General features: G+C 37.8%; 1 protein-coding gene across 2 annotated transcripts in view; it reads right to left on the bottom strand.

Moving 5' to 3' along the window:
- The window catches only part of atg5 (ATG5 autophagy related 5 homolog (S. cerevisiae)), a gene marked incomplete in the record, with an annotated part of 50,729 nt that overhangs the window by 8,722 nt on the left and 30,792 nt on the right, over window positions 1-11,215 (bottom strand). The window contains 1 exon segment of one of the 2 annotated variants that reach the window (XM_014021615.1): window positions 3,000-4,595. Coding sequence (XP_013877069.1) covers window positions 4,459-4,595 — 137 coding nt within the window. 2 annotated transcript variants of the gene reach the window in all.

Below are 11,215 nucleotides of genomic sequence, written 5' to 3'. Positions count from 1 at the left end.
CACACACACACACACACACACACACACACACACACTAAGGCATGCATATGCCCTCACAGTGACAGAGCAGCCCGAGGCCTGTCTGGACAGTTTAGCGGTCTCATTAGCAGCGAGTGGATGCCAGCGGATAATAAACCAGGAGAGATGAAGGGCGAGAGGGAGGGCGAGTGTCAGCCATAAACCACACAGATCAGAGGCAGATCTTCTTTAACAGACAGACAAAGTGAAAAGAAAGAGATAAGAAAACATCTTGTCTGGTCGTTGAAGACCAAACAAACAAACAAAAGCACACATCACTCTAGTCCTGAAATGTTGCACGTTTGTTATTTGTCTCTGATATATTATTTTATTGTCATTTTAATAAGTAAATGTGCAAAAAGTACTGGGAATAAAACTGATGCCTTGCCAAAAGAAAAAAAAAACAAAATGACACACACTTCAATATTATGTTGGACCACTTTTAGCTGTGATTAAGGCACACATTCACTGTGGCATTGCTTTGATAAGCTTCTGCAATGTCACAAGATTTATTTCCGTCCAGTGTTGCATTAATTTTAAGATCTCGAATTGATGATGTAGAGTCTGACCTTCTCCAGTACATCTCAAAGATTCTCAATGGACTCTGTGGAGCAAATCTGTGTGTGAAAATGATGTCTCATGCCTGAAGAACTCTTTCACAATTCCATTCCCATGAATCCTGGCTTTGTCATCTTGGAATATGCCCGTGACATCAGGGAATAAAAAAAATTATTGATGTAATAACTAGTGCTGGGCGGTATACCGTTTTGTACCAATTACTGGTTTTTATTTTTGTTATGATATGAATTTTCTGAATACCGGACATTCCGGTTTAAATAGCGGAACATTTCGTCGCGGCCGCCAGTGAACTGTTGTTTCCCGGGGGACATTTTTCCTTGCTGCACAGCTATGTGTGTTAGCATGCTAATGTTTGGAGCAGCTAGTTGCAGCAGCGGGTGGCGATTCCGCTGCTTATATTGACTGACGTTTAAAAAAACATCCTGTTTTCGCCATCGCTGAATGTAGTAAACACCTCTTAGGTGACGTGCACAGTTAGATTTAACGCGGTTAGTTAATATGGAGACGTTATGCTGATGGAGACTTAACATGGTTCTATTGTGAAAAGCCCGCAGGAAGTAGTTCGTAGTGGAGTTGGAATTGACTGGTGTGCAAGGTGAGTTGTGCTGATAATAGGGCTGCCACGATTAATCGATTAATCGACGACTAATCGATTATTAAAATAACTGATGACTAATTTAATAATCGATTAATCATTTCCTTTTTTGTTGTTCTTTACTTTGTTTTTCTCTCCAAACTGCTTTGACACCTTCCACTGCCACATCTGCCTTTCTGTCCTTGACACACATGCACAGTAGTGGTAACTGGGGTAGGCCGTGGACGTCACAAGACATTATACAGACAGGCTCTGGTATCATGGCTACCTGACAACAGAGCTCAAAAGTGTGGGATCATTTTAAGAAAATGAAAGAGAAACCTGTGCAATATCTGCAGAGCAGAACTTACCTTCCACAGCAATTATTTTTAGTTAGCATATAGCTAAAATCTAACAATGGTTATATAATAGCAGCTGCATTCTGACGTGATAAGCTGTATGTTTTATATTCAATTAACGTATGATCCGATTAGTCGACTAATCGAACAAATAATCGGTGATTAATCGATTAAAACAATCGTTTGTGGCAGCCCTAGCTGATAAGCTTTATTAAATAACATAAAACAATAAACCCGATCATAATCTTTTCTTAACCCTCCTCCTTCACAACTGGACCAAAATGCGTGACTACTGTCTCCAACCACCAGTCAGAGAAGAACAGACACAGAGGAGGGAAACAGCGACACAGACAGAGGTACAGTGAAAGAAAAAAGTCAGTAAGCAGTGTTTGTACATTTTATTATCAGCTGAGCTGTGAAGAAAAGAAAAATACCGTCAAATACCGTGAAACCGGTGAAAATGTTGAAAATACCGTGATATAAAATTTTGATCATATCGCCCAGCCCTAGCAATAACCTGGTGATTCAGTATATTCTGGTCGGCTGACCTCATTCTTTGAACACAAACTGTTGCTGAACCTAGACCTGACCAACTGCAGCAACCCCACATCATAGACCTTAGTTATATCCAGGTGGGCACAGTGGGCCTCATGCAAGAATATTTTCATATTCTCATCCTAATTTTCTCTTACTTTTGTTCGTACAAACATGTCACGTCAGATTCAACAAACTCTTCTATCTTCAGGAAAAGTGTGTAAATGAGCTGCGTAAAGTGATGAATGTGTATCAGCTGCTCGTACACGAGGAGAGGAGATTAGCATAATTACCACTCCAAAAACACCATATAAGGCTACGTTTCCTGCTCCACATACCAGGAAGTGTCCATTCATAAATGACATCACAAAGTAAAAAAGAAGAATTTTACGAGTTCAGAGATTGAAGTCCTGCTCTCAAAGATCCAGAAAAAAAGTCATTTTTAGCAGCGTCAGACCTGCTAAAGCTGAGGAATGAAATGTGCTGTTAATGTCGTGTCTCATGTGAGTCGTATACAGTCACAGAAATAAAAATCTATATCATATCCATCTCTCTCTAGTCCTGCTCTGGTTTTTCTTTGGTCCTTTTTAATTCAAGTGTAAACAACTGTGTTCCATAGTTTTCATTTATTCAGAAGAAAAGCAGTAGCGTGAATTTTGTTTGAATCTGAAAAATATCTTAGAATACCAGAAAATTGGTGAATGCCACAAATTCTCCTAAATCACTCGTACGCACAACTTAAGAACAAATCTATTCATACCAACGGATTTTGCATGAGGACCATTGTTTTGGTCAGGCAGTGTACTTTAAACATCACCATGTGCTTCAATTTTTGTTTTTGAATCTGCTTTTTTGAATATTATTGTTTTGGTGCCAATGGAAAAAAATGTCAGTATATGATTACTTTTTGCATGCACATATTATACTCAAAAACATTTATATTAAAAGTCATTTTATTGATTACAGAACATGACATTTCCAGTGTTATTTTGTTAGACAGCTGAAGAATCTTGAGGTTTGTGTGGCAGTTTGATGGACTTTAAAGTTTTATAAAACAGACTGAAAAATGTTCCATTTGGGACAGTATGCAGCTGATGGAGAACAGACTTTTTCGTGGATGAACAGTGAAGAATGAATGATTTAATATAAGTGTAAAAAATGCTAATGAAGAGACATGCTGCTGATAGAAGCTAAGAACAGGTTCTGGATAAAGATATTAACCAAAAAGTGGTATTCAACTGCTTTAGCGTCAAACATCTTGCTGGGTTCTCAGTTTGTGTGTATTTGTGAGTTTAAATATGTGTAAAGCATATGCAGAGAGTGGCCCCAGAAACCCGTACACTTAAAGCTAATATTCTCATCATCCAGGCTCAGCTTTTTTAAAACAAAACAAAATAAAACAAAAACAAAACAAAACAAAACCAGATGCCCATTTGTGCTTGGCAGTGGGGAAAGAAAGTTGAGCCAAATCTCACAAAACAGACAATAAAACCAACTGGAGCGTTGCACTGATGGGAAAAAATCAACACCTGCTATATGTGGGGAGCTTTTTCACCCCCCTCATGACTCCTTCACATAATGCAGCCTCATAAAATGCTTGACAATGCTTAAATGATACCTTGTAAAAAAAAAATCACCCGTCCTCGCAGAAACAGAAGAAATGATCCACAAACAAACAAACCCAAAAAAGTGGAGAAAAGTTACCATTTTAGCAGATTCACCAAACAATTTGAATGTATCCATTTATATTCCCATCATGTAATAAGGAGTCTACAACCATTTAAGAAATAATGTAAGAAAAAAATAGTTTTCAGGTTCAACCATTTTGACCAATTCTCCATGTTGTGACGTCAAGTCAGTGACATCATGTAAGGCATACCTACTGTAGTAACTAAGGCAACTTCAGAAGGAGATATTCTGCTGCCAAAAAACAAAGGGCATCTCGCTGCCTCCGGTCAGTCTGATTAAATGATGAGGAAAATGCAGGATGGTAAAAATGGAAAAATTACAATCCATTCACTTCATTTGCTCCAGTGTGGGTGTTTGGTTACTCCGAGGAGAATAAAAGAGAATAGATTTTAATAAAAAGGAAAGATCTTCTTGTTCAGTCATTTCTTCAACAGTTCTTTTTCGCCTTGCCTCCAGTAACAAGTTTCATAGAAGGTAAGGGTGGGACAGCAGTAGTTCCGAGGAAGGGGAAAAAAAAAGTGAATGGAAAAAAGGAAGGCTTGTTAAATACCTTCTTTACTTTATTTGACAGTCACAGTCTTCCTCCTGTAACTTTGTTGGTGTAAGCTCTCCACCCTCACACATCAGTGGGTGCGGGCTCCTCAGCCGGCAGGTGGTTGGCCCGGGCATTGTCACAGCGATGGCAAGATGTAAGGGGTAGTGGCTTCAATCTGTGGGCACAGGGATGACACAGATGTGCAGGAAGTTGTCGGGATGGCTGAGGTGTTCGCTCAGCCACTGCAGAGGAGTCTCCAGCAGAGGTTCGATGCCGTGGATCAACACCTGGTAACGCTTTAGCTCACCTGGAGGGAGACACGAGGGTTACTCCTTTTCTCACACATATTTTATACTTGAAAAGCTGCTTTAATTGAAACTGCTACGGTTTTTTTTTTATCATGTTTCGTCTTCATATTGATTTAATATCTATCATTTCCTGCAGCTAAAGACAGTAATGTTTTGCATGTGTTTGTAGTTTTTGCTAAATATGCTATGAACCTGTGAATGGATGAAACCGTCATGATGTAATCAACGGGGTGCGAAAGTTTGGGTAGACTTGTTAATTTTCCTGATTTACTTTTATAAATCATTGATTGTTTGGATAAAAATAATCAGTAAAATATATCATATAGGGGACAAACACAGTGATATTTGAGAAGTGAAATGAAGTTTAAATGATTTACAGAAAGTGTGCAATAACTGGTTAAACAAAATTAGGCAGGTGCATAAATTGGGGCACCGTTATTATTTTTATTGATTTCAAAACATTTAGAACTAATTATTGGAACTCAAATATGGTTTGGTAAGTTCAGTGACCCTTGACCTCCATACACAGGTGACTCCAATCATGAGAAAGGGTATTTAAGGGAGGCAATAGTAAGTTTTTCTCCTTTTTGCATCTTCTCTGAAGAGTCGCAGCATGGGAGTCTGAAAGCAACTTTCAAATGAGCTGAAAACAAAGATTGTTCACCGTCATGRTTTAGGGGAAGGATACAGAAAGCTATCTCAGAGATTTCAGCTTTCAGTCTCCACTGTGAGAAACATTGTGAGAAAATGGAAGACCACAGGCACAGTTCAAGTCAAGGATCGAAGTGGCAGACCAAGACAAATCTTCAATAAACAGAAGTGAAGGATGTTGAAAACAGTCAGATTCAACCCACAGACCAGCACCAGAGACCTACAACATCATTTCTTGCTGCTGATGGAGTCGCTGTGCATCGTTCAACTATTCAGCACACTTTACACAAGGAGATGCTGTATGTGAGAGTGATGCAAAGGAAGCCTTTTCTCCATCCACATCAAAAACAGAGCTGCTTGAGGTATGCTAAAGCACATTTGGACAAGCCAGCTTCATTTTGGAATAAGGTGCTGTGGACTGATGAAAGTAAAATAGTTATTTGGGCAGAACAAGGGCCATTATGCATGGAGGGAAAAGAATACAGCACTCCAAGAAAAACACCTGCTACCTACAGTGAAATGTGGGGGTGGTTCCATGATGCTGTGGGGATGTGTGACCAGTACAGGGACTGGGAATCTTGTTAAATTTGAGGGACGCATGGATTCCAGTCAGTATCAGCAGATTCTAGAGACCAATGTCCAGGAATCAGTGACAAAGTTGAAGCTGCTGAAGCCGGAGCTGGATCTGCCAACAAGACAACGACCCTAAACACTGCTCAGAATCTACTGAGGCCTTCATGCAGAGGAACAAGTAGAACATTCTGGAATGGCCATCTCAGTCCCCAGACCTGAATATTATTGAAAATCTGTGGTGTCACTTAAAGAGAGCTGTCCATTCTCAGAAACCATCTGAATGAACTAGAGATGTTTTGTAAAGCAGAATGGTCTAAAAATACCTTCAGCCACAATCCAGACTCTCATTAGAAGCTGTAGGAAACGTTTCGAGAATGTTTTTTTCTGTGAAAGGAGGATTTATTAATTATTGAGTTAAGGATTTTTTTTTTTTGGTGCCCAAATTCATGCACCTACCTAATTTTGTTTAACCAATTATTGCACACTTTCTGTAAAACATATCAACTTCATTTCACTTCTCAAATATCACTGTGTTTGTCCCCTATATGATATATTTAACAGATTTTTTTATCCAAACAATCAATGATTTATTAAGGTAAATCAGGAAAACTAACAAGGCTGCCCAAACTTTGGCAGCCCACTGTATCTATGCAACTGATTAACTTTCAAAGTCAACACAACTCAAGATGATCACAAAAGTTAACATTAAGGACAATTTGTCTTAGCTGAAAGTCATTAACACATATTCCAAGCTTCGGCATTACTGAAGCTTTGCAACTCTCTTGGGGTATAAACTGCATAAAAGAAGGTTTCTATGAGAAAGTAAATTAATTATTTTTAAAACTCTGGCAAAAAAGGAGGCAGTGATACGTATTCCTTCAAGAAATGATAGACCTTTAATTAGCTTATGTCTGTATTGTCTGTTTAATATTTAAAAAAAAGGACCAGAAACATGAAAAAGTAAAAACGGTGAACTAACGGCAGAGAAAGTAAGCAGAGCTGAGAACAGAAAGCAAGTAGAGATGAATAGGAAACCCCTAGACAGGTATGAGAATGAATGTTCAAGAGGAAAAAGGAGGAGATGAGGAAGTTCAAAAGCGGGGTAAGTGAAAATAAAAAGACAAAAAGGTGAAAAGCAGATTGAAAGAAATGCAAGAGAAGGTAGGAGCAGAAAAGAGTAAAGAGGCATTATTAAAATAATAAAAAGACAAAGTTTAAGGGAAGAATGGTGAAAAACTAGTTATAGCTACATGAGGTGAGACAGACCACATCAGACAAGAGTAATACCACTGCTGTGGTGGATGAGAGAAAAGAAGAGGAGAGAAAGTACAAGTGTGAATATGAGTGTGTGCTTTCAGTTATGAAGCAGGGTGAAGTGACTTCTCGTTGTCTGTTTGTACGGCCCGGTGACAGGACAGGATTTGAATTTTTTACCTTTCATTCTGACAGTGTGTCCGGATACACTGGCCTCCTGTGACTGACACCACCCATCACTGAAAGGCCGGGACTGAAAAAACGTTTATTACGAGAAATGATTTGCTGAAACCTCTAAAAGATGTGTGATTTCCAGAGAAGATATTTGACCATACGGTGACATTTAGACAGCCTGAAACTTTTAACTGTCGCTTTTTAACAGTTAAGGAAAGGGAAACTTCACCTACAGCAGTTTGGGTAAAAATGTACCAAGACCGAAAACAAAAAAAAAACACAATGATGGACGTTTACACGGGTTGAACTTTTCTCATAAAGACAGAACGCTATGCAAATTTGCGGCACGAGGAGTCAAATCCAAAACTATAGATTGTGTCGTGGGAAATAATCTGCACAGTTTTGAAGCTTTAGAAGTGAGGGGTAATGCATTTGATTGACACTCAGAACTTCTTTTTTTAACTGTATGAATGTAAAACACTAAATATCTACTAATTAATGTGAAAATGATTAGGATTCATTTGTTTCATAAGTACTTTTCAGGCACATAGTTCAATTCTATATCACAATCAAGTAAAGTCGTATTGACATTTGTAGAGTCAGTGAGGTGAAGTTTTTGGGTGTCATTATTGGTGAAAAACTGACATGGAAACCTCACATTAATTATTTATGAACAAAAATTGCTAAATCTATTGGAGTACTGTAGAAAGTAAGGGAGTTATTCAATGATATAGCTCTGTATATGTTGTATAATGCAAAAATTGTTCCACACTTAATTTATTGTATTGAAGTCTGGGGGAAAGCATGTAAAACAATTATAAACCCTATTTTTGTTTTACAGAAAAAAGCTGTAAGAATTATTACAAGATAACATTACAGTCATCCACCAAATACATTGTTTTGTCAGTTGAAATGATTGAAATTCTATGAGTTGGTTGATTATATTTTACAGGTTATGTATAAGGCTCACAAATGTATATTACCTTTAAACAACCAATTAAATTTTGGTTTTGAGTAAGCATTATACATTGGCTATTGATGATTAGATTTTTTATGCTTCTTAATCTAAAAAAATGATGATTGTATTATACATGAATAAATACGGTATACATCAATGTTAAGCTACTTTTTGCGAAGCAACAGTAAATACAAATCATTAGAAAGCTATGTTTTGCAATGAAATCATCAACATCCACCATTTTTAAGATACATTTTGCTAGTATGGTGGAGTTGTATGGTGGAGGCACGGGGGAGGGGTGGTGCTCTGTGGGAGCTGGGGACTGAGCTCCAGGGAGGAGCTTTGGGTAAATAGGCGTTGCTTTGTACCACAGGAGATTCAAGCATTTCTCATACATGCATGAATGAGTCAAAACAACACTCTGGGTAAGTTTTTTAATGAGGGAATTACATTATAACATGATAAAAAGCTCAAAAAAGTAGATTTTGCACAACACCCACCCCCCACTTTTTTTAAATAATGCAGGGAAAACTCTTGTATGACTGTAAATACGTTACCATAAAACAATGTACATATAGATTTTCCAAGTTCCTAAAACTCTCAGTACCTATCTTTAATTTTACAACTTCACAGGACTCAGAGACACCCAATATTTTTGTTGATCTAAACATACTTGGTGAGTGCACACATACACACAAACACACAAGCAGCTCACGTGACATTCTTGCCTTCATGTTTGCTCATGGATCTAAACTATCATTTTACAATTAAGAACGAATAATGTCTTGCAGACAAAATAATTTCTTTGCTTTTAATTTCAATTTGAATTTTAGATACTGTATTTTTTAGGTAATTTTGTTTTACTACTTTCCCATTTGTAAGGTTGCATTGCACTGAAAATTACTGATAATGGTGAAAGCTGGTGTGTGCGTGAGAAATGATGAAAGCGACGGCCCTTTCCCGTCTGTCACTCCTAAACTCAGACATACTAACCCGCAGACAAACGTTCATGCAGGCCCTCCTCATTCACCCACCGTTTGTGTGACATTTTAGTTCCACGTAATATCAGGAGGACCGTTGAGGCAGAGCGTTAACCGACGGTCTTAGAAGCAGCTCCACCCTACACCTGCTGGGTAGCAGAAATGTGCAGAAATGAGGCTCAATCAATGTTTTTAGCTTTCTGGTTTCTGTCCAAGAACTGCAGTTGTGGACATTCAAAAAAAATAAATAAATATAAAAAAAATGTCTGCAACTAAAATCTATTTAAAAAAGGGTAATACAGATGACTTACTCAATTTAGTTTTTCAAACTATAGACTGATAAGTAGTGCCCACTAGAGTTCAAAAGTAACCATAACTTATCATCAACAATAAGCATTTGTTTATGCAAAATAATTACATAATTTAAAAAGTATATATATAGTGAATACAGACTGTTGTGGGATGCGTCAATGCAATAGTTAGATAAAAAGAATGTGCTTTTTATGAGTTGTGTGTGAGATTTCAGGAAAAAATGTTCATAAATGCTGAACAAAACTGTTTGGCACTGCATATGATGAGGGAAAAAAAGAAAAGAAACATAAAGGGAAGGATATAAATCTTGAAAGTAGAAACAGTCAGTATTAAAAAGTGTCTGTTTGGTATTTCATTAAAAAAGCACACCTACATTGTGACGTTAGGTGACCTCAAAAGGTATTGAAAGTAAAATGTGTGACCCAGCTTCTATAGTGGTAGTAAAAACACACTTTCCCTGGCTCAACACTCCCCCACACCCCCCAAAAAACAAAACAAAAAAAAAACATACACACTTATAGACACACACCCACGCTACATTTTTCATTGGCATTTCTTACCCATCAGCAACATTAAGCCCTTGCCAGGCAATAGGCAGATGTGGGTGGAGTAGGTGTATTACAGTCTCATTATGAGAAATGGGGGAAATTCTCAACGAGCCACGCACGCCGATACATATTACTGTAGTTCATCACATTACACACCTGCACCTAAATCACACAAACACATGAATACAGTTTCACGCTCAGCCCACACAACTGCATACAGTAACTGAAGACATGGGGAAAAAAAGGTAAATAATCAAAAAGAAAAATACTGATTCATTAATATGGTTACTCATCTGCAGCTGGCACAAAATGAACATCTGCAATATCAGAGCAGCTGAGACTTGTTACACCACGAATTAGACACTTTGCTTGCTCCACAAAAACATGACGTTCTGACTGCAACGTTGCATCATGTGCTGGTTTTCAGTCGTGATGAAGGCTGAAAATGGTTTAACTTTATTGATTTTTACACTTTAGGTTCTGTTGATAAATCTGATGCTGTGTGTGATACTCTGAATTCCTCTACTTCTGGTAGGACTTGAGGGCAATACAATTCACAAGGACTGCCATACAGCTTTCAACTCTGGGGGTTGCTAAAGATAACTTTGGCAATCAAGAATGTAAGCCTAAAAGTCTGTAAACAAAAGCACAAACACATTTTTTCCCATTACTGGATTATCACTGAACATCTCAGATTACAAGCAAAATATATATAAAAAAATGCTAACCAATGAGGATCAGCATTGCAACAAACAAACAAACCTTTTCTCTTGTTACCTTACTGAAAAGGAATGAAAGGAAACCAATTTCAGTAAATCCAAACGTTTTGATTCAAAGGTAACTGTACATCCATAACAGGACCTGTTTTGTGGCTGCAGACAATAGAGAAGTTATAAATGAGGTGTTTTCCCCGTTTGAGTACCAACATGTCCTGTGATTCTCTGAAATGACCATTAAAGAGTAACTTACCCCAAAAGTAACTTTTTTAGCTGATAAACTGTCTAGAATGTGTCTAAAATGTTATATAGTACTGTTTCTGTGCTAATTATGATGTTTTTGTGCGTATTTGTTCAAATCAGTAATATTTGGTCTAAAAACATCTTTTTGCTGCTCATATGGGTAGAGCAGTGGTACTGCAGGCTAATTTGCATATTGGTTAACGGCTCTCC

This window comes from Austrofundulus limnaeus, unplaced genomic scaffold (assembly GCF_001266775.1).
Source record: "Austrofundulus limnaeus strain Quisiro unplaced genomic scaffold, Austrofundulus_limnaeus-1.0 Scaffold299, whole genome shotgun sequence".
Classification (NCBI taxonomy): Eukaryota; Metazoa; Chordata; class Actinopteri; order Cyprinodontiformes; family Rivulidae; genus Austrofundulus; species Austrofundulus limnaeus.
The sequence above is the reverse complement of the archived record's forward strand: the minus strand, read 5'-3'. Positions and strand labels throughout refer to the sequence as shown.